The sequence below is a fragment of the Elaeis guineensis genome, chromosome 2 (genome assembly GCF_000442705.2).
Source record: "Elaeis guineensis isolate ETL-2024a chromosome 2, EG11, whole genome shotgun sequence".
NCBI classification, from domain to species: domain Eukaryota; kingdom Viridiplantae; phylum Streptophyta; class Magnoliopsida; order Arecales; family Arecaceae; genus Elaeis; species Elaeis guineensis.
The window spans coordinates 46,609,195-46,633,481 of NC_025994.2; the positions used below are offsets into that span (position 1 = coordinate 46,609,195).

A 24,287-nucleotide genomic window follows, 5' to 3' on the forward strand; every position below is an offset into this window, starting at 1 on the left:
AGCAAATTCGAGCTAGAAAGAAGGTGAGGGTCAAAGTCGCCCTATAGTAGGGTGATTTATAGGGCAATTCATGGCGTACCTATCCTCCAGCCGGCGGATTGATGAGCCAATATGGAAAGTCATTTTGTTATAGAATAATTTTATCTAAAATAATATTTTGATAAATAATTTTAAAAAAATATTATTTTGATATATATATTTTTTAAATTAACATTAATTCGGTATAAAAAAATCGATATTTAACAATATAAAAAATTTTCACAGAAAATATTATCGCACTTATCAGATATGACGGCAGAGGGCATCAGGCGGGCTCGGCCGCTCGGGCTCGCCCTGGCAGCAACGCATCGCTGCAGCTTTATCACTGCCCACCCAAAACAACCTTCCTCCGGGATCTCCACTTCTATTATCTCTCTTCGATAGAAGGGACGGAAGCCTCTCCAATGGCGCTTGCGAACCCTTCTATCCTCTCAACTCGCTCTATTTGTAGATTAAATTCTCTGTCACTCTCTTCTCACACCCCCAGATTCGGATTCACGCCTTTCCGCAGGAAGCTAAATCGACCCCGTCGGAGGTTCTTCTCAGGCAAGCGATCTCCATTTTCTCCTATTTTTTTTTCTTCTTCTTCTTCTTCTTTTCTTTTTAATGGTTTCCGTTCGTTGTCTCTCTTGAGCAGTTTTGGCGTCACAAAACGACATATTCACCTCTCTGGAGACGGCAAAATCATTTGATTTTTCATTGGAGGAACGGATATATAACTGGTAATCTGTTACTATACTAGCACTCTTTTACTATTTCTTTTCTGTCCTTTTTTTTTTTGTTGTAAACAATTTCGATTAGTAAATCCGCTTAAGATCGTTTTTTTTTCCTTCCGCGGGAAGGGTCTTGAACAAAGCTCGATTAGTTTAAATGACTATAAACGTTTTGGTAGAATTGCACATTATTTTGAGCGGATAAGCATTCAAAAGAGAATCTTTCTAAAGAGTGAAACAGGTGGTGCAAGGATAACCACCATATCACTGTGTTGAAACAATGTACAACACGGTGACGCCTTACCTGTCAAAAAGAATGTGAATCCGTTAGCCCCAACCAATACTTTTATTCTGTTGCTTTTGAAAATGTACTATCACAAATATGTCACAATTTCATCTCAGCTGAAAATCTTGTCTTTTAGAAACTTCTCATCTCTCCATTTAACAAAAATTTCTGCGACACTATAAGATCACTGGTTTTGAAATTTTGTTCATTATTTTTGAGACATTTGATTTCCTACTTTCCCAATGATCCCTATTGGAAATGGGTAGACCACTCTAGCAACTTGATCCTCCTTTTTGAACCTAATAAGAGTAAATCTTCTCTCTCTTTTGTTCTTCTCCCATTGAGGAAGTCTAATGAATTTTTTTTGTGACTTTAGATGGAAAATCAGAATCCTAGATTTATCTCCTCATATGCTGCAAAGATTGTTACCGCTGCTAACATGTATAAAATAAGGACTTAAGTTGAAGATTCCATACTTTTTCCACTTCCTCCAGATTCTAGAATTTTGGTTAGTAATGATACTAGTCTGTTCAAGCAGATAAAGTAACAATTTGTGGCAAATTACAAATTCTTACTAGTTAAGCCCCTTCTCATTATGGACACCTCCATGTTTTCTTGCATTTCTACTAGACCCAATAATTTCTTCCTTCAGTGAAAACGGAAGGTGATTTAAACTAAGTCAAAACCCACTCTGCAACTGGCATGAGCACCACCTGTAATTAATTTATGTTCGACCCATAGTAACCAAAATCTAACCCCAGACAACTTGATCCAAACTTAACCTTTAGTGAATTAACTATCCTTGAAGTAGCCATAACATCTTAAAAATGTTACATTAAGTCAAATTTACCCTCCTATTATCTGAGTGACCTCACGTAATCTTAAGCCCAGTCTAGAGATCTTCGTTTAATAGCTTAAAACTTCTTAGATCTAAAGTGCTCAATAAGCCATGAGGATCACAGTTTCTTGTATATTTTATATGCTTTGCACCAAATCTGCCGCATCATGCCGAACCAGTCAGTTCGAGGCAAACCGAATTGGACTAGGTACTTTGTCTATTTCTCTCTCTCTCTCTCTCTCTCTCTCTCTTGGATGCACTTGACCTAAGTTAGGGTTTGTTGAGGCACCCTTCCTTCCTCCTTCCTTCTCTCCCTCTCCCTCTCTTCTTCTCTATCCTATTCTACCTTCCCCCTCTCGCCCCCATCCCTTTGGCTCGCATTGTGTTGGTACACCTGGGAATGGCACAGTATAGATCCATACTTTACCGAACCGATCGCCAGCTTACCCCCTTCGGTACCATTTCAACGAACCTTGCTTCACACCCTACTTAACCATTCTTATATTTTGGCTACATTGAATACTCTCATGCCCATATCTATGCTGATGTTTTGTTGGTGCCAGCTTTACTTGGACTTAAATCAAATTCAAATCCAGCATACAACTAGCCAAGGTTGACCTACAACCAATCTACATTGGACCTATAGCAACCAGAATCTAATTTTTAGACAACTTGACATGTACCTAGCCCTTAGTTAACCTAAACCATTAGCTATCCTTGAAGTAGCTTGTAATCTCATTACCTAAGCCACCCTATATCGGGCGGTATGAGTTGTACTATACCATACTGGTATGTCAAATTGGTCCATACCAACACAAGGGTACCATATCGTACCACATATTGACACTATATGGGATTTCACCAGCACGAGATTGGATATCGAGATGGTGAACCTTGCTTAAAACCATTCTGATAATATAATTTTACCCTTATATTCCCTAACTAATCTCCTATAGTCCCAAGGCTAGATTAGATCTCTAGCTTTAGCAAGTTGAAACTATTTTAGAGCTATATTCTTTAATAACCCATGAGAAGCCCAATTTCTTTTATACAATTTTCTATGCTAGTTTCACACCTCATACTTAGCCATTTTCATATTCCATCTATGCTAAACAATTAGTTTGCCGAACTATCTCAAATCGGGCAGTTTAAGACATGTTGAAATGTAACAGCGGCCTATCGGTGCTGTTCGGATATTCAGTTTGGAACATTGGCGAAAATGGAGGGAGAAGGAAAGCAAGGAAGAGAGAGAGGGGAGGGAAGGAGAGAGAAAAGTTGGTGATGGCTGTTGATGGCCTGTTAGAGGGCCACCGAGGTCTTTGGAGCTCCGCCTCCTTCGACAACCACCATCGGCCTCTTTACTGCCTCCCTCTCCTTCCGTTTCTCTTCCTCCCTCCCTCCCTCTCTTTCTCTCTCTCTCTCTCTCTTTTCATCTCTTTGGAGGAGGGCAGAGCTCCAAAGACCTCAGTGGCTCTCCGAGGGCCTCCATGGACCTCTTGCAGCCACTGCTGGTGCCTCTGCCAGCCTCCCTTTCCTTCCACCCTCTCTCCTTTCTCTCTCTTTCTTTTTGGTTCTCTCTCTTCTCTGCTTTCTTACTGTGTCGGTTCAGCTTGATATGATCCGATCGGAGACATATTGAACCGTGCCACCGGCCAGCTAGCATGGATTCTGATTCCAGTTTTGTGGACCTTATCAAACATTCTCGTATGCATGTCTACAACGATCTTTAGCCTACTGACAGCAAAGCACCATGATATCTTACATCTTTCCATACAACCTTTTTATCCCTCATTTCTTAGCCCCTTGCAAAATCATTTTTCTCATGGACTTTTTCTCCCATTTTTAGAAGCCTTAGCCATGTAGACTTCCCCACCATATGAACCTAGAGAATACTTACCACTTTATTGTGTCCTTTCATTTTGTATAAGTAAATCCTAGCCACATAATTGTAGTTAGCATGGTTAACATGCCTATCCCAACAATCCTTTATCTATTGTTTGCTTTGTCCATAACCCCTTTATCCATCCAGCCCTCTTTTACCCATTAGGAGCTCTCTCACACTTTTAGAAGCCCTCTAGGACCACCATTTAGAAGAGCCTAAGAAACTTGTACCACCTCATCTATATGTTTCATCTCACGAGGCAAAATCATATCATGTATCTTAACCCTCTCCACCTAGCTAACTCTTTGGATAAGTGATGACTCCAACTCGTGAGTTCTTCTATATAAACCCTTCATTTATGAAGAGAAGGCTAAGTCTAACAGCCATATAGTTTATTAAAATTTTAGAATAGTGTTAGTTCCTTTCACTCTCCTAACCTCCTCTCTCAATAACCTTCTAACTCTTGATCTTCTTGCATCAAAATCCTAGTCTTAGTTCAGTTACCCAAATTTTAGAGTTCTAGCATATCCATCATCTCTACTGCCTCTTGTAAGTGCAAATGCACCTATCTAATTGAACAAAGAGAAAGCCATCATGAAGTGATGAAGCAAGGACCACCCTGTTAGAGCTTTGGGGGGAGGCCCTTCTAGTCATAAAGCTTGGACTTCCTTCGGAGACTAATAACAATCTTTTTAGAATTGACAACAACAAGGACTCCTATGTCCATTTTTCACCTCCGCTCCTTTCTCTTCTCTTCTCATCTCTTCGTTTATCTTTTTTCCTTTACTTTTTTTTTTCTCTTGAATTTCTATCAGACTTACTACTACAATGTCTACTAACTTGCTAACTTTAGCTTACTTAGTAATTACAAACTTTGCTTGTTTTATCACTTGTTTACTTATTTGCTTTCTTTCATTCTTAATTTGCATTGCCTTTACAAACACATACTCTTTTGATGAGTCACCTTATGTGCTCTTTTTCTCATTTTTACGTCATGGATTAAAGGATTTTGATTCCTTCTTGTGAGGACTTGAATGATTGGTATTTGGTAGGGCTCCGACGATCCAAAGATTCAACCTATTTTGTAAGGCTCTCAGTATACACACATAAGTATCATCTAGCAAACATCTCTTAAATCTATAGAACTTGTTTTCGCTTTAGGCATTACTTGCACTTTTTTTTTTAAATTTAAGAGGGATAATGTAGTAGTGATCCATTTATTTGAGATGGTCTAGGTGTACTTTCTTCCTCTAGCTATGACCTTATGCCTCACTCATGCACTGGTTAGAGAATATTAGGGGCGGTGTTTGGTTCGTGACTGGAATCGGAGTCCGAATCGAAGTTGGAATGGATGGGAATGGCTATATCCCCCGAAGCATTTGGTTCGTGACAGGATTCGGAATCGTAATTGAGATTTGAATCCTTATGGGAGAGTCGGGATCGGGTTTTAGGGGGGTTGGGCCATTCCATTTCGTTTCGGAATTAGAGTCGGAATAAGACTCCTTCTAACCAAACTGTTGGAATGAGAGTCATCCATTCCCATTCCCATTTCAAGCCCCAACTCCCCCCAAGCAAACACCCCCTAGGAGTCAAGGGTGTATCCAATTATACAATCTTGTTAGGTTTTTTATGTTTCACCCAAGAGTATGGTTGGTGATTTTTATTTTTCTCTCTTGTTGCCTTCCTTTCATGTAGATGCATCTTTATAGTATCCAAGGTTTTAAATTTTATGGGATGGAGATGTCCTGGTTTCTCTATGGAACAAAGCCCCATGGTGCCGCCTCATCTCGGTAATGGTCTCAGTCATCCATTTCGGTAGATATCCACTGTCTCTTTCCTTTTCTTCTTTCCTTTCCTTTCTTTCTTTCTTTTCTTTCTTTCTTTTTTTTTTCTTTTTTCTTATATATTTCATTTTTTCTTTTTCTTCTTCTTTTCCTTTCATTTTTCCTTCTTTCCTTTCTTTCCTTCTCCCTTCGTTTCTTTCCTTTTCTTCTTCTTTTTTCCTTTCATATTTTCTTTTTCTTCATGTTTCCTTCCTTTCTTTCTTTCCTCTTTCTTTTTCTCCCTCTGCATGGATATGTTTTCAAGTCCCGACCCTATCCCGGTCCCGTTTTCTCAGAGAAACAGGATGGTACAGTTGGAATGCTCTCCCTGTCCGATTGGAACTTAAAACATTGATAGTATCTCCACTCATGTTAGGGGATCAAACATTTTCTTCTATTTTACAGTTCATGCTAGCAACTTCCTTCAAAACTACAACTATTTAAAAACCACATCAAATGTGATGGCAAAGGCTAATCTGCTTTTATATATCTAGATGTATGTGCTCTGTGCACATAAGCATGTGTAGGTTCATAGTTGGAAGCCTCTGTATTTAAGAGAGAGAGAGAGAGAGAGAGAGAGAGAGAGAGCAGAAAAGCTATTCGGAAAATTGGCCCACATAGAGTAAAGCTTGTTGATCATTATTTTTGCTATTTCATTATTTGATGATGATGTTATATTTGTTGCTTTTTCAACAGTTACAACATACATTCATATTTTTAATTTTTCCATAGTTAATGTAGGTTTGTTAATGCATTTGCTGATCTTTAGGTTCTACATTGAATGACAGTGCTTGTGAATGCTTTTTGGATGACAGTTTTTATTTCTCATGACTTAATGGGTTATTTAGGTGGGATTCTCAAGGGTACTTCAAACCTAGCTTTGATCGGGGAGGAGATCCTTTTGTGATTCCAATGCCACCTCCAAATGTTACTGGTTCACTGCATATGGGTCATGCAATGTTTGTGACTCTTGAGGTTGGAGAATACTACTGCTAAGCTAACTCTGTGAACTTTCCTTTTCATAGATTTTATGAGGCTGAGTTCAAGGTCATATTTTTATTTGGTCAATGGTAATATATGCTACCTAGGGTATTGTAATTAATATCATGAACATGCTATATGGGGAAAAGAACTTGGAATGGTAAGATGCCTTTATTAATTATCTGTGATTAACTACCTCAATAATATTTTTATGTGCATTTATGCCATCATATGTATGTATCTTTCTTTTTCTATTTATATTGCTAATATACTTATGTTTGTGTACTTCATACCTAGATTATGCTTCTTCATTCATTTCTTTCTATGATTTAAAATTTGTTATAAACAACCATGATGTCTATTATTTTATGTTCGGAAATTTGATTCATTGGATAATTCTATCACGGTTTCAGATCCCAATGGGATGTCCAAGCGACACTGGGGATGGCGTACTGTCCCAAGTTTCAGGATGGGACCCTCCTGCCATGGTTCCAGCATCCTGATTGGTACATCCTAGGAAATCCCCCATGCCATGTAGTGGGATAGTGTTGGTTGGCGGCATATCACATTCCATGGGAAAATCAGGATCACCCTGCCCCATGGGTTTTAAAACCTTTATTGATATATACATTGTATCAAACAATTTTCATAGTGCTTTCTGGTCTGCTTACCTACAAGTTTGTCTTTGCTATCATGATAATTTGGCTGCTAGAACTTGAAATGTCATATCAAAAGAGGTTGTTTGAGTTAAATACAAAAATACACATACAAAATTTCAGTTTGAATGACCAATAGGCTGATTAAATCTTGATTCTTGTAGAGCTAGCTAGGATTTCTTCATAGGCAGCATGTTGACACTTGCATTATACTGCATAGAGCACCCTTATTTGGTCTGTTGAGTACAAAGCAATAACCTGGTTGATTTGGCGGATGCTATGGGCTGAAGTGATGAAAAAGATAATGTTGCCTCATAGATCATTGGAGACTATATGGTAATATATAACAGTCAATTTGCTTCAGATCTTGATTAATCAGAGCATTATCCCTTCCTTCCAATATTAAGATCTGAATTTCAAAGAAATCTGATGTGGCATAGCAGAAATTCTGTCACTGTAGGGAAGAAAATTAAAGATAGAAGAGTGGAAAAGTGGAGAGAGAAGAAGAAGAATAGCAGAGGGAAATAAAAGGAAAGATTGCAACTTATATTCCTCTTGTGATAATCCACTTTCAACTTCCATAGGTCCCTATAAACAGGCTATCAATCCCTAACACAATTAGGATTTCTTAAAAGAGAATAAAATAAAACCAATTCATCTAGCCAAAACCTTCCCAGAATATAATTTAGTCAATAGGAAATAATCAGCTGATAACATGTGTAGATAGAGCATGTGCAAAGTGATAGAGAGGTTGGATATGGGTTTCATTTATGTTATTTCTGTTTGTACTGAGTACTAAGTATTTAGCACTAATTGTTAGTTGTTATTGTTATTATCATGGATATTATTATCCAAAAAATATTGCTGTCACTATTGTTGTTTTTGTGGTATGTAACATATCTTATTTATTTTGTATAGTTAAAAAGTGCTAATCACATAGGCACTTGTATATGCAGCGTGCACACCAAGGTTTCAAATATCTATGGAATGGGACAGTATGAACAATATTGTATCATTATGACAGGTTTCCAATATTGGTACTTAGTGTGTTGGTATGGGATGAAGTCCCTTACTATGTTCTGGTTCCTGGTATTGTACCATTCTAGTAAAAAAATGGTATGAGATTTGGTACTGTTAAGTGGTAACCTTGCTGCATACCGTATGCATTATACGGTCCATTGATCTCTAGCATACTACAGTTGCTTTTGAAGGATTCATTGAAAACCAATTATTATACCTATATGTTTTATATAAAGGATAGATTGGAGGAAGGATGGATGAGGGAGAGGATGAATGGAGAAGGAAGGATGGATAGGGGAGGAAGGATAAATGAGGGAGAGGATGGATGAATCTCCATCCATCCTCCTGCATGTTTGGTGAAATATAGAAGGATGGATGAAAATGACTCTCCCTTTGGTATAGGAGGAATGAAAGAAAGGATGAATGATATTTATATAATATTTTTATTAAATTATCTTTTGATAAAAAAATACTATTATTATCAATTTATAACACTTATTTATTCTAAAGAACTCGGGCAATATGTAAACTTTTAATCTTTATAATTTATAATTATATAAAAATTATATAAAAATTTAGATTTAATTTAACTTAATTAAATAAAGAATTTATAAATTAATTATGTATGAATTAATTTATTTATGTGTATTAAGTATATAAATAACTAATTAATTTATAATTTAATTAAATAGTTAATTAATTTTATATGGATACTTAACTAAAAATAATGAATATAAATAGAAAAATAGAAGACAATTCTAACTATTTAAAATTATTGTTTGTGTTTTATTAGCAATTTTCTTTTTATCCTCACTATTTTCTATGTATTTCTAAGGTAAGTCCACATGCTTAGCTTTGCTCTCAAGTAGATTGTATGTGCATGTACTGCTAAATGGTTATTTTGTTTAGCCCAATTGTATAAAGTAGTTATAAATAGGACATTGACAAAGTCAAGATGTTACACCATCTTCTAGTGGCTTGCTCGGTGAATCTTGTTTGCAGATGTTTATTATTATGGAACTCCCTCGCCGATCTTATGTCCAGCTTAAAGACAGTAGCATCAAACTCTGTTGTTCGAGTTTATTCATACATCCACATGTTAGTCTCTTCTCTATTTCTTATCCATGTTTGATTACTCTAAAGTCCCATTTGCAAACCTTTTTTTTTTGTCTTATAGCCATATGACATCAAGCAACATTCACCAAACCGACTTGAACCAGGTGGTTTGACCCATACCCAACCAAATTGATATAAACTTGGGACGGTTCGATTTATCGGGTTAGTTTGGTTTATAGAACCCCCTCCCTCCTTGCACCTCCCCCTGCCCTGCTTCAATCTTGAGAGCCTTCAAGGGTTCTCTAGGGTCTCACTTACGTGCTCTCTCTACCCGAATGTTCGCTTGCTCTCTCTTCCCTCTTCGATGTTGTGACACCAACAATCACTATCGCCCTCGAGATAACACTTCCCTTCTCTCCCGATCCCTCCCTCCCCGCTCTCTCCCTTTTCCTTCCTCTCATTCTCCTCCTGTCTTTGTAAGCCAGCCACCCTCTGTCCTCGTCTTTGTAAGCCCCCCTCTCCCCCTTCCTCTCCCTCCCTCCCCTTCTCTCCTCCCTCTCCCCTTTCCTGTAAGCCCCCCCTCTCTATCCCTTCCTCCCTCCTCTCTCACCCCCGCTCCTCTCTCTCCTTCCATATCATTTTGTACACCTTGACTTGGTATGGTACATGCTGATACTGTGCCAAACTTGTTATCAGACGGTAGACCCTTGCATCAAATATCTCCATCTCCATTTTGTCTGAAGCACTCTATGTCCATAGCAAATATTTATCTTCCTAGAATGTGGTCCATTAGTGATTGTAGCCTCTGTCAAGAGGAGCAAAGTGTTCTCTAGTTAGTTGAGGAGCACAATACTTTTCACTTGTGTTAGCATTAGGGAAGCAAATGTTGGTATCAATGCCATATAGGAATAAACAAATGTACTAGTTGAGTTCATGATTTATATTATTTGGAAGATATATGTGCCTATCTAGATCTTTCAAAGATGAAGAGGTCAATGGTTGATATAGAAAGATATAATTTGAGTTCCAAAGCTATATCAAGATTTTCCTATATATCATCACTTGATGATATGTGATAATTTGGAGTGATAGTTACACAAGAAGAAACTTGGGAAATACACTTGAGATTGGTATGAATGCTCCATGTAAGAAAAACCAATAAAAAGTTCCTGTTAGTTGTCTATTGACTACATTGTTTTCAACTCTCATGTTATTCATTTCTTCTATTGAAGCATCAATTTGCATACTTCCCTAGTGTGCTGCCAAAGCCCTATCTGGAAGGTATTAGGTCGTTGGTAGATTTGTGTAAGAAGAAGATCCAATTTACGTTAGATGACTTGCACATAGGGAAAGAAGAAGAGCTTGAAGGTCACTAGTGCGATCCATCTAGGGGCCCTTGGATGCTTTAGTTAGCCGAGAGGGCTTTGGGGAACAGTGGAAGAAAGAGGAGATTTGGAGCAAAGTAGAGAAAGAGAAGAGTATGTATGTATATTGTGTGCGTACTTGGTACATTGAGCCTCTTTTTATAGATGAAGAGTCAGTATCCCACCACGGCTGGACTCTAGAGCCTGGAGTCAAGTGGAGAGTGGATTTTTTTTTCCTTATCTAGATCAGCCCAGGAATCCGAGTCCAAACTAAATAGGTTTCCTTCAGTGCCACGTGTCAGTTCATGGTTAGGTGATTAGATTTGGGCCACATACCTAGGTAGGAAGCTATATCACTGGTCTATTGGACTAGCAATAGAAATATATCTGAAGGTGATGTAGCACACTATTTTGAGGATCTAATATGAATTATGACCTTTTTCTGTACCAAAATTTGTAGTGTCTATATTGAATTGTAGTGTGCCCTATTGAATCCTATGTATATTTAGGATAGCCTAGGGTTAGGAAAAATCTAAGAGTTGGAACATGTTGTTGTCTAGATTTTATGTTTGGATCCTGTTTTTGGGCTAAGATCGAAGAAAAGTAAAAGAAACAAAAGAAAAATGCTGAACATTGAAAAGAGAGTAAAATGGAAGAGAAGAAAGAAAAAGAGATAAGATAGGGACTCACTCTAAAGGGTGTCATGCCCTTCCTCACATCACATGAGGGAAATCAAAGAGAGATAATCCAGATTCACTATAGAGGGCTTCACACCCGACCTTGAATCACATAAGGGAAAACTCACATGGGAAGAAACTGATTTCATTCATCAACATTATATTACATTATCTAGGATAGGGGTAGCCATTTGTTATAAATGACTTAAAAGTGGTTCAAGACAAGAATGCCTCTCCACTTAAATCTAATTACAAGTTTGCTCTTACTTCTTACCCAAGTAACCGGTTGACCAAGTAAGGTGATTTGTAGACCAGGTAAACTTAAAATTCAATAAAAATTGCTTGGTATTCGGGCTAATATCTAATGGTTAAGCAAAACAATAGAAAATAAAAGAAAATAATAGAAAATTACATGGACCCAACTAATGATTTTATTAAATAAAGCTAACACTAACGGGACTCAAATGTCTTGATTGTCTAAGACTCAACTAAAACAGTCACTTAATACTTCAAGTTCTTGATTACTGTCATTCTAAAGCTTGACTTCAGCAATTGCATCAAGATGGCTTGGTCCTTCCTTTCTCTTGAGCTAAATTTTTGGATTAATTCATATGTATCTGCTCATATGCATATCTTTGTGAATACCTGTTCAACATATAACATATTGCTTGCTATACTGCATCCATGGATGCATGTAAAAGTGCATTATCATGCATGACTTTAGGGCAACTCCTAAACTTAGAAAGTTAGAATTTTAAATGAGTTTTTCTTTTTTAGTATCAAAAGATTATGTGTATGTATTTATGAGCATATGTAATATGTAGGCATGTGTTAAGTACACAAATATGAATGATTAGATTATGCACTTTATGTGGAATTTTAGCTAATCATTGCACCATCAAACATTCTCATTTTCAGTTGATGTACTTCACCTCCCAAAATACACTTCTAACATGAGTAACCATGTGCTACTGTTGTCCATCATGTGAATAGTTGGGCACCTCCCAGTCTCCTTGATTAGCACCCAATTGGCTTTGTAGATGCCAACCTCCAAATGCTTCCTTTCCCTCATCCATGCTGGTGAAGGTCACCAGCGTTCCCCATACCACCAGGTTCCAATGTCATGGCCCAACATCAAAAGTGGTGAATATTTGGCTGTTGATTATGGTGGTAGATAAGGGCTGTGGGTAGTCTTAGGGGCGGTAGCATGGTAGGAACCTAGGTGAGATGTTGAATATCAATGTTAGATCCCATTGCACTTGTCATGAATCCTTTTCATGTCATGGTCGTATGATGGACATGGAAGGGAATGTAGTCAGAAATGGGTAACAAAAATACGGTTGTGTACCATGGTTGGCAGTCTGCCCCTACTTTGGAGGGCTGATATGGAAAGTGAAGACAATGGTAAGAAAGGAAAAGGGGAACAGGGTCGATTGAGGTGAAGGGTTCATTTTTTTCTCCTCCAATTTAGTGTTCCTGGGACATAAATAACTTGGTTAAGCCATATGCTAAAATACATGGATGGATGGTGTGTAAGGTTCTAGCAGCATACCTTTAAAAGGCTTACTGGAAAATTATTTGGGATCCTTAGCCTTGCTTAAGCACCCAAGATCTCCCAAACCCTCAACTAATTTGCACAAAACATATGCTTGCATGGGTCCTCTCTTTCCCTTTTATGCCCTAGCATCCTTGGAGCCCTAGCATCCTCATTAGGCAAGGGTCCAATTAGCAAGAGACACCATGACTATCTTGTGCCACTTAAGGCCCTGTGCTGCATTGTCCCCTCATCCATGAATGTTATTAGTTGGGTTTGCTATGTTACCATTTGTAATAACCTTCCCTCACCCAAAAAGGCTAACTAGGTAGTTATTACCTAATATCTCCCAAAAGCCATCATATATTGTTCTACTATGTTGTGAGGACTTGTGTGGGCATTATTTTAGTCCCACATTGGTTTTGCATTGGAGAGATAATGGGTACTTAATTAGCTTAAGGACCCCAAAATAATTTCTAGCTAGCCTTTTATGTGAGGTCCTAGTTTGTTACGTGGTTCATCTGAATAGATGATCCACACTTTTCATTGTGTTCTACAAGCTTTGAAAACACGTAGGCCAAAACTAAATGGTTTCAATTTTTCTCAAATAAGAAATGTTTAATAATTCCATACCATATTTCAAAATGAATTTTTTGCTTTATTTTTATAGATCATTCATTCAATATTGCTGGATACATAGGTAATGCTGCCAAGGTATTTGGCATTTTTCTTATAAAAGCTTTCAATTCTCCAGGTTATGATAAATGATGCGGATGTCCCTCTTGATAGTTTAATGGCATATTGTGGTTGTTTATGTGCCATAAACATGAAAGCCAACCTACTAGACACACAAAACTACGTTTATATGTGATACCTCTCATGTCCCTTATAATATTTGAAATGATGTACAATCTTTCATTCTTTACATATAAATAGCTAAGAAATCAGCCATTTGTAGGAACCCCTACTACTTGTATATCAAGTCTTTGCTTGTCCATGCGTTTAGCTTGTTTAGTGGTTGCAACTTGCAACTATGACATGTCTATTAGCTGTTATATTTTTGTTTGATTTATTAATACAAAAAGTTGAAGCAAGGTTTCCTGTACTGGTTGGCACCTTACCGTATTGGGATATCGTATGATACCGGTACCGAACTAGTATGTAGTCTCATATCATATCAATACTTGGCATGCCTCACCATCTCGTATTGTATCGTGTATTGACACTGTGATAGGATGGTATCCATACAAGGTCTGGTACCAAGATGGCAAAACCTTGGGTTGAAGTATTTTTTCTTGTTGGCTTGCTGGTTTTAGGTTTGACAAAACATAGAATGTGCTGTTTCAAACTAGCACTTCCCACATGTTGACATGACAACATGCCAAGTAGTGGCATGCAATTAGCACTTTGTCAAAGTTGTATGCTAGTAATGAATTGGAATGGTAAGTATTCTGCCACACCATGCTTGCCAATACACGCTTAGATCCATGATGAATACACATTCACATCTTGTTGATACATTTTAAGTTAATGCATAATCGACACTAGGAATATGTCGTTTACTAGAGTTAGCCAGTATATCTGATTACATTAGATGAGCAGGGTAGAATCTGGGAGACGTCATTTTAGAGCTTACAATTCTTATGAACCCTTCACTTTATAAGAGGATTACTTTTCTATGTTCAAATTTAAACTTAGGGTTTAGGGTACCTTGTGTTGTTTTTGGTGATGCTGGCTCTTGTTATATCCACAACTACATCACCCATGCTTCAAACTGCTAGTATGGGATGGTATGATTAGTACCATATGTTAGATGTATGCCCTAGAAGCCAGATAGGCTGACACATGTACACATTCTAGGAGCATAATTTTATAATTGAAATTTTTGAAATAAATAAAATTTGGGTTATTTTTCATTCATATTGGGTTTTAAATTGTGTCCGTCCGAGGAATTAATGGATGATAACATGTATTCTCAAAAGTTGAGAATTTGAGGCACAGGTCATTAGTGGTTAATTCTTAAATGCTCCTGATCGATAGATCGTCATGAAGACGATGACTGATCTGGATAGATTGGTGCACGGATTGCTTCTCTTTGTAGGTAAATGAGTCTTGAGTCGATAGTGTGGGGACACTGGAACGAAAATGCAGGTGCTTGATAGAGATCAAGGGTACTGAGCATGACCAACATGAGAAGTCACTAGGATGGCTACCCACTCGTCGTTGATTTGCTCAAAGTTGCAGTGGTGTAGATAGTTCTTTGATCTGCGGTGTCTCGGCTGTTCACAGTAGGATTGCTGTAGTTTGACTGCACAATCATTAGAATCTTGTGGTGTATGTTGGTTACAGTAGGTCCATTGTAGGAATAGAGTGTGCACCAAGATGGGATCTGTCGACCTTGGTAGATAGGAAGAGGTCTTATATAGTTTATGAAAATGAGTCTTAAAATCCATGGCCATGGTAGGTAAATGATGGAAAAAATTTTCATAAGATTTCATATGGACTCGAGTCAATTGAATTTGACATATGACGGACGAACGAATTTGACGAGTTATCCTTGACCTGTATCCTGTCGGAACTCACGACAGAAGAACCAAACTACACGATAACTGCACTTAGAGGTTTATTATTTCATTTTGCTGGATTGCCACTACATACTGCTAGATGTCACTGATGGATCGTGAGACTCATCGAGCGTCATCTTGATGATCGATGATCCTTGATGGGCAGAGTTGAAATCGTTTCAATCTATCAAAAAGAGTTTCAATGATATTGTGATGGGGATCACAGTATATTTCACTACCAAATAGAATAGAATCTATGGGATTACATACAAAAGAGGTTTTTATCCGATCAGATGGTTGATTAGCAATTATGAATCGTTATTGGATCTAATTGTCAATATAATTGATGATTAATCCAGTGCAAAAGTTGCAATAAATGAATTTGCTAAGAGTTAGTGAGTTGTAGGAGGATTAATTAGCAATTGGATTATTAATTGACTTAATTTGATTGAGTAATGGGACTGAAATCAAATCTAATTGAATTGGATTCAATTTAGATTGATTTAGATTTGATTAGATCAAGTATGATTGAGTTATGAGGTAACCCAATCGCAAAGGAGATCGATTCTTTATTTGATCAAGACTTGGGTTTAGCCAATTTTCTAATTGGATTAGGATCTAATTTGATTCCTAGTTAGGCTAGGATTATTTTCTTTTTGGGTGTAACCAATTCCTAAATTGGTTAGGAATTAATTAAGCACCAAAAAGGAGTCCCAGTCTACTGGGACTCTCTCTCCCTAAGTGCCCCATCATGCCACGCTATAAGGCCGCCTCTTTTCTCTTCACGTGCCTCTTAGTTTTTTGCATGAAATATTTTATGCTAAAGATAAATGACGCCTCCCTTTCTCAACGCCAAAGATAGATAAGGAAAGTTCAAATTTGATTTGAACTTGATTCCTTATCAAGATGAGGTTTGACCTCATCCAACATCTTGGATGCCGCCTACCATAAAATTCTTTCTTTTGTGCGAAAAAAAAGGAGTTTTACTATGGAAATCAGTTAGGGGCATGAGGTATTTTAGCGTGAGAAAGGGTTTCTCAATGCAAGAAAAGAAAAGAAAAGAAAATATTCAAAAGGGGCGTGGGCAAGGTTTTTCATACCATGCCGAACCGACCGGTACACCTCATATCGTACCGGACCGGCGGGGAACCGGCACGATTCGGTCGGTAAATTCGGTACACGGGCGGTACGAAAGAAAAAAGAGAAAAAGTGAGAAAGAGAGAGAGAGAAGAGGAGAGGGAGGGAGGTGGGAGCCACTGGAGGCCGTTGGTGGCCGGCTGTGGCCGTCGGAGGGCTTCCGAGCCCCGTATTGCCCGATAGGGCTTTCAAGAGAGCGAAAAAGAGAGAGAGAGTGCTCGAAGGGGGGGCGAGGGACCTACCGGACGGACGGCGCCTTCGTCGCTAGAGCCCCGATGGCCGACGAGCCGATGCCGACGGCCTGAGGGCCGTCGAGCGGGCGGAGCCCCTCCGCGGCTCCGTCTACTTCTTTTTCGAAACAGACAACCGTCTGTTTTGATTTTTTGTTTTTTTTTTGGTTTTAAACTTATGAAATCGGCAACCTAGTTGCCGACTTAAGAAATTTTTTTAAAAAAAATACAAAAATCGTGAAGCCGACAAACTATTTGCCGGCTTCACTTAAAACTAAGTTTTTTTAAAAAAATTGCGAAACAGAGGCGATGCCCTGTTTCACGCTCGCGACGCCGCGCGCGTGGACTGTGCCCTCTGGGGACCACGACGGCCAGCCGGAGGCTGTCCGGTGGCCCCCCGGCTCCTTCTCCTCCCTCTTTTTCTTTCTTCCTCTTTCTCTCTCTCTATTTCTCTCTCTTTCTCTTTTTTTCTTCCGGTTCGGGTCCGCTTGCCTCTGTCAGTTCGGTACGGTACGAAATCATACCGAACCGTACCATCGGCCGGTCGATACGACTGGTGGTACCGGTTCAGCATACTTTGGGCGTGGGGTTCCTTGTGTGCGTGAAATAGAGGAAAGGGTTTCCTTTTGTGGCGTGTAAAATCCCTAGGGTTCTTTCTAGGGAGGCGTTGGGTTTTGTGAGAGAAAAAGAGAGATTTCTTTTTCTTCCTCCACGTCTTCTCCTTCCTTCTATTCCTCTTCAGAGATCTGAGAAAGTCTAAGAGATCTGAAGAAGAAATCAGCAACATTAACCATCAGGAGGTGTCTTCTGCAAAGGAGCTAGTACCCCGGTGAAGACGTAGGCCTTTGATCGGATCGAAGGCTTCGTGTGGATGTCCATAGAGGCTAGATGTGTGTGTGGCTTGTAGAGGACCTCATCAGATTACCACGATCATCAGATTGTGGTGAAAGACTATCCGCACAAAGGTATCAAGATTTGATCTTGGATTTTTGATTATATTTAAATCTGATTTAAATTTTAGTATCTTAAAAGCATGTGATCAATCATGTTGCATGTAGATTAGATCTATTTCATGCATGTTAGATAGATTAAATTGTTTAATCTAGATCAGATTTTATTCCACTGTATTCAGATTTTTAAAGTTAAAATCTGCATGCTCTGATTTCTGCACGTATGTTTCTGGATGTGCGGCATTCTTCACCATACTGTTTAAGTGTGAAGCCAGCATGCATACGGGTGTAGGGATGCCGAAACCCTGTATATCACTATGTACTAATGTTACCAGTCCATAATGGTAAGCACTGACAAAATTGTACTGACCATATTGGTGCACCGGCAACTTGTCATTTTTTTAATCTGTAAGTGCCCATACGTACCATTGCTACTAGTATTGTATCGTTCGGATGAACGGCATGTTTCTAGTATGGTATACAAAACCTTGACATCACTTGTTTGCATTTGACAGTTCTGGATATCACCTTCTGGGACCCTTTTTTAAAATTTCCAAGATTTGAAACTTTGGAGTTCTAGTGATGCATTAAAACTGATACATTATTTACTTTTATCTTGATTTGTCAGAAGGCTCAGTATTCAGTTTGATTTTTCTTATTAGTAATGCATTTGGATAACAATTTATTGGCGGCTGGACCTAGGAATTTGCCATTGATTACTAGTACTTTGTCTTAAAGTTTTAATGATTATCTACAGGACAGGCTCTGTTGGTGGAGTGAATAAAATTTGGGTCTTATTATAAGAGTTACCGCAATACTCCATGTGAATTTCATCAATTATATCTTCTCTAATGTGTTTCTCTGGTGTTTTATAACTAGGATATAATGGTTAGATACTTCCGTATGAAGGGAAGGCCTACACTTTGGCTTCCTGGCACTGATCATGCTGGTATTGCAACTCAGGTACATTTCAAGTCGTGTAATGATATATCTTAATTGCCAAACATATTGTAACTTCTTACAGTACCTACCTGCTTTTGGCCTGCATTTACTCTTTCAACATCCATAGAATTTTAACTAGTATTATCTTCATTATACTATAAAATTTTGACTTATTCAATGGGCACTGCCCATATGTGTTTTTCACCTTTTTGTTTAACGTTGAGTTGTGGTGGTACACTCTTTTCCACATTCTTCTTCAAAGTTTATCCCAGTAGATTTGCATAGCTTCCTTCCATAAATTATCATATGTGTTAACTTATTCTAGTGCTGACTTGTTGCATTGTTGGCTTTACTGATGATAATAATATAGAGTTCGGATTATGTTCTTTTCCTTTGATGTCATATTTCAGTTGGTTGTTGAAAAAATGCTTGCATCTGAAGGCATCAAAAGGACCGAACTAAGTAGGGAGGAGTTCACCAGGAGAGTGTGGGAGTGGAAAGAGAAGTAAGTACTTATATAGCAGAGTTTGGGAGTGTAATCAAAATCTACACTAATATTATGTGTACTTGGGATGCTTCTCTCTTGGTGCCAGAGTTATATCTCTTATTTTTTTCATTCTAATGTCAATACCTTTTTGTTGCTTTTGCTTCAGTTGTCCCCTTTGCATTAAGAATCAATTCTCTGCACAAGATAATTGCCTTTTTTCTTAAAATTTTTGTCATAAATATTAAGCAGATCTAGTTTTTTATGATTTGTTAATTTGTTGGTTGGACATTAATTATATGGGTATAGCTGATCTCAAGGCAACTTTTACTTGTAGAAAACATCTCCATAACGTTTATAATTAACTAATTTTTTCAACACACCTGGTGATTACTCTAGGAGGTAGTGGATCTCCTCTTCAAGAAGAAGAGTTTTAAGGACCTCCTTGATTTTCATCTGTGATACACTAGTGGAGGCACTACAATGAACATGAGGAAAGTTGGGCTTAAGTTATATTGCAGGAAGGGAAAAATATCAAAGTATATGCATGTTAAATTGTACTTGCTTTTTCTATGGTGGTGATGGTTGGTAGTGCGAATTGGTCTTGAAACTTTTTGCTTTACAAAAACTACAGATGTATGAATCTGAAATTCTAAATTAAGTGATTAACAAGGGATGAGTGCCCATCAAATTGAAAAAGAAATTTGAAGTTTGACGAGGCTAGTATCAAGAAATTACGTGGAGTATGAAGAAATTGAGTTTGTGAAGTAATCTGAAGGTTTAAGACTGAAATTAGAACTTTCAGATGATGAGTTGTTGGGTAGGTTCAATTTATGGTTATGTTGCTCAAGTGTGACATGCTTGAGTAATTTGATTTCATTTGTAGAATTAGAATGTGCTGGCTCTGAAATCTTCTCTTAGTGAACAATTAGATCTTGACCCTGCATAATTTTGTAGTGTTTGGCTTTAAACTTTAATTAATTTGCTTTTTTGAAAACAGAACAACTTAAGATATTAAAAAATAAACACTGAAAAGAGAATAAATAATACTTATGTAAATTGCTTTTACTTTCCATTTGTAGAGAATGCATGCGTCAAAGTTAACTAAATGAGGCCATGTACAAACCAGCCGTGGAATTGTGGAATACCATCTGAAGAATCATGAAAAGTCTTTTCCAATCATCTCGAGTGGATTTGTGTATGTGACATCCAATGTTGAATGATCCATTGGGATTTGTATTGCTAATACATATTAATGGTAACTTTTATTGTTGCTTGGAGATGATAACAAGCATATGGGGAGAAAAGACCTGATTCATAGTGTTAAGGTGTTAAATATATAAGGTCATGTGCAAACTAGTTGTGGAATGCATCAGCTTGAAAAAAGTACTTCCTAATCATCTTGAGTGGATTTATATTTATGATTTCTGATGTTGAATGATCCATCTGGATCTGTAATGCCATGTAAAAATTCAAAGCATCTTTTCCAGCCTAAACTTTTTTAAAGTCTGGAAGCATAATCTCCTATATATGGTAGACCTACAACATGGAATTTTTCTATAATTTTGATCTATAACAATTTCATTTTAGATCTGTTTCCATGTTGTATTTATAAAATCTTTTCTTCTCTTTCAAGAGATGTGAAGCACTTTAAAGTTGATCACAACTGACCTTTTCTCTTCTTTGTTTTAAGTGCTATCAGTGATATGGATTAGGTCTTTTGTCAGATGTACCAAGCACTAGAGACAAAATTTTCAATCTATAAATTTTCTATTGGCAGCATAAATTTTCTGCATTAAACATTAAAATATCTGACTTCTGGATGAATTATATTTTAATTTCAGGTATGGTGGAACAATCACTAAGCAGATAAGGAGATTGGGTGCATCTTGTGATTGGACTAGGGAACATTTCACCCTTGATGAGCAGCTAAGTCGTAAGACAATCATCTATGTTTCTAGTTTTTGTTCAACTAGTGTTTGAGGGCACAAACTTTTCTTTCTATGTAGATGATTGCATGAAATGATGCTTTAAATAGTTTCTGCATTTAAATGGTTCTTTTTTAAGGAAAAAGTGAATGCAGCACCTTATTTTCTTCTCATAATTCCACATACATAGAGTGGATTGTTTGTGAAGTGGACCCTTTATTAATTATTTTTTCCTGAGTTAATAATCTTTATGAGCGCATAAGTCTCTCTCCACTCCCCCCCCTTCTCCCTCACCTCATTCCTCCCCCTGTGCACTCTCTGTTTTTTTTCCTAATGACATTTTTCTACTTATAGTCCTAGATAATTGCACGAATGTGATGTAGGATAGGCTCTGGAAGGAAAGATATTACAGTTGATGACAGGGTTGAGGTTTGCAGATTGCTGGAATTTTGGGTTGAGATTTGAGATTTGACTGAAACTAAACTGAGATAGTCGAACTTTCCATGCAGATTGGTAGTGGATGCTGTGAACAATCTAAGAATGTGAAACTAGGGTGGAGTTATGGAATAAGAGATTCTGTAAGTGCTTGGGAGCAGATTTAAGGCCTTGCTATCCATCAAAGATCGACAACCAATCTATTTGGCACAAAGCCTGCAGCAGATTGGCTTTGTTTGCAAGTTTCTGAGCAAACTGATGGGTTCAGATCTAATAACATGTCATTAGATCTGATCAGATCTGATGGTTGTTGTTGTTGCCTGCTAAAGAAAAAAACTGCAAAAGGGGAGAAAAAAAAATTCGATGTAAAAAAATAAATAACAATATGAAGAAAACAAAGAAAGGCATAAACAAAAGACTCAAGGAAATAGGAAAAGGATGATATTTCCTAATAAGCTTATGTTATTATGTGATTATCTTTAGAAGAAAAGTGAATGCAGCATCTTGTTGCCTTATACATAATTCCATATACATAAATAATGAATCGGTTGCATGAGCAATAGGCCCTTTCTTTACTAATACTTTCTGATGTAATTATCATAAAGTTGGTCAAGTACACCATAATATTAATTAAGATGTCTAAATTTTCTAAGAAGTAAGAATAATATTGAAACACATTTTTCTAATGCATGTCTTCTGATATATGTGCTTTGAGGATCCTACCCTCTTTTGTCTCTTCTCTCTCTTTGTTGCACGTGTGATAGAGTTAAACTAAGATCCTACTGTTAGGATTGGAGCCCTGATCTTGTCAGTGCAAACAAATGGGGGAACCAAAATTGAGGATTTATGTCACTAATCAATAGATACAATACTTAATATCTTTGGAAGAATGAAAAATCATTTGTTTTGAAGATCTCCTATGCATGCATCAAGTGGATGCAATTTCATAGCATATTGCAATGTCGCTCTACCTTGTGGTTTGCAGTACTAGAATCGATACTTATACTAGTAGGCCCGCGGTATGGTACAATATAAGAGAAGAAAACTGTTAAGGGAGGGGGAGACAGGGAGAGAGAGAGAGAGAAGGATGGAGGGAGAGAGCAGGAGAGAGTGGTAGAGAGAGGTAGAGGGAGGGGGGAAGGGGAGGAGAGGAAAAAGGAAGAGAGAGAGAGGCAGGAAGGAGAAAGGGAGGGAGAGGGGGTGAGGGTGGTGGAGAGTGAGAGAGGTAGAGCGACGGGGCAAGAGAGGGCTTTCGATGCCCTCTTTCATTTGTTGACTTCACTTATAAAAAATTTCAAAAAGAAAAGGGGTTGAAGCTCACGTTTCTTTTCAAATGGGGGCTGCTCCGCTCTTAATTCGGAGCCAGCAGAGGAGAGAGGGATTTGAAAGCCCTCTCTCCCCCTCCCTCTACATCCCGCTCTCCACTGCACTCTCCCTCCCTCCCTCTCTCTTCTTCTCTCTCCTCTCTTTTCCCCTCCCTCATTGGTTTCTCAAAAAAAGGGGTGGAATGCAGCTCGGTACACCCCAAACTAGGTGGTTCGGGTTGTTACAGCCTTCCATCCTCTACCATATGGTTTGTAGAATGTTATGCATCTTTTTATGCCACTATACAGCTAGAAATCCTCAATGCACTTTGCTAGCCTGTGGCCCATCAATTTGACATCAGTTGAGTTAGTAGGTCAATTTATGATTGCAAGTTGATTTTCTTATGTTTGCTAGTTAATGTTTTATGTTTATGTCTTGTGTTTCTTACCAAGAACGCTGTTGCTTTCTGAAAATGTTTACAATCTATTTTTATCCTTATTCAGCACTTGTACATTTGGGTGCTAAAATTTGCGCTTCATGAATAATCCTAGGCAGATTTCAAGGAGATTGGTAATGCTATCTGACTGTGCCAAGAATCCTTGGCTTTTGTAGTTTCTACTAGGCTACTAGTTGTATCTTTTCCTACATTTCTACCATTACTAGTGTATCTACAATATGCCAAGCATATCCACTTTTGTTCATTAATCTTTGATAGTGCAGACTTTTGGTGAATTTTGTATGTATCTGTATTTGTCTAATATCTAGAATATATGCTTTTCTTGAACAATGCATTTCTTGCTAGTACCACCTTTATGGTTGCCAACCATGCATTTTGCAGTTTTATCAGCTCTACATAGCTTAATATGAATTGCCAAGTCATTAGCATCACACCTTCTTGATAATTATTCCTTGTTTACTCTGGTGCTTCCTAGCTTATATGCCTTTTTTTGTGCAATAGCAAATTCTCATTCTCTCAGCAGGCATTTAGGATACTTCATAAGCTTTAGTATGCTATGGTTTTCATGTTAGATATATGCTCTAAAAATCAATCAGGTCAATATATGTATTTATTCTAGGATAGTTTTATATTTGATTTTTTTATTATTAATAAAATTAGATTTTTAATTCCATTCATATTGTTTATGTGTCCATGAATCATCCAAAAAATTAATAAGATGATATATATTCTCAGAAGTCAAGAATTTGAGATATGTGTTATTGATGATTGATTCTTAAATGCTCTTGATCAATGATCATCACGGGGACGGTGATTGATCCAATGAGATTGGTGCACGGATCGCTTTTCTTTTAGAGTAGACGAGTCTCGAATCTACAGTGTGGAGACACTGAAGCGACAGTGCAGATGGTTGTTAGTGAATAAGGATACCGAGTATGACCGATATTAGAAGTCATTTGGATGTCTACTCACTCATCAGTGACTTG

General features: G+C 37.8%; 1 protein-coding gene across 4 annotated transcripts in view; it reads left to right on the forward strand.

Moving 5' to 3' along the window:
- The first annotated feature begins 298 nt into the window (after positions 1-298).
- Positions 299-24,287, forward strand: part of LOC105032335 (valine--tRNA ligase, chloroplastic/mitochondrial 2) — a 66,896-nt gene continuing 42,907 nt past the window's right edge. For 2 of the 4 annotated variants that reach the window (XR_003798705.2, XM_010906755.3), the window contains exons 1-6: positions 299-585; positions 677-761; positions 6,430-6,556; positions 18,630-18,713; positions 19,103-19,197; positions 21,021-21,112. Coding sequence is in view for 3 of the 4 variants with exons in the window: in XM_010906755.3 (XP_010905057.1) it covers positions 444-585; positions 677-761; positions 6,430-6,556; positions 18,630-18,713; positions 19,103-19,197; positions 21,021-21,112 (625 nt within the window). In the remaining variant the exon portion in view is untranslated. Of the gene's footprint in view, positions 586-676; positions 762-6,429; positions 6,557-17,611; positions 17,766-18,629; positions 18,714-19,102; positions 19,198-21,020; positions 21,113-24,287 lie in introns of those variants that run through there. The other 2 variants (XM_073251764.1, XM_073251765.1) reach the window with 2 other exon arrangements.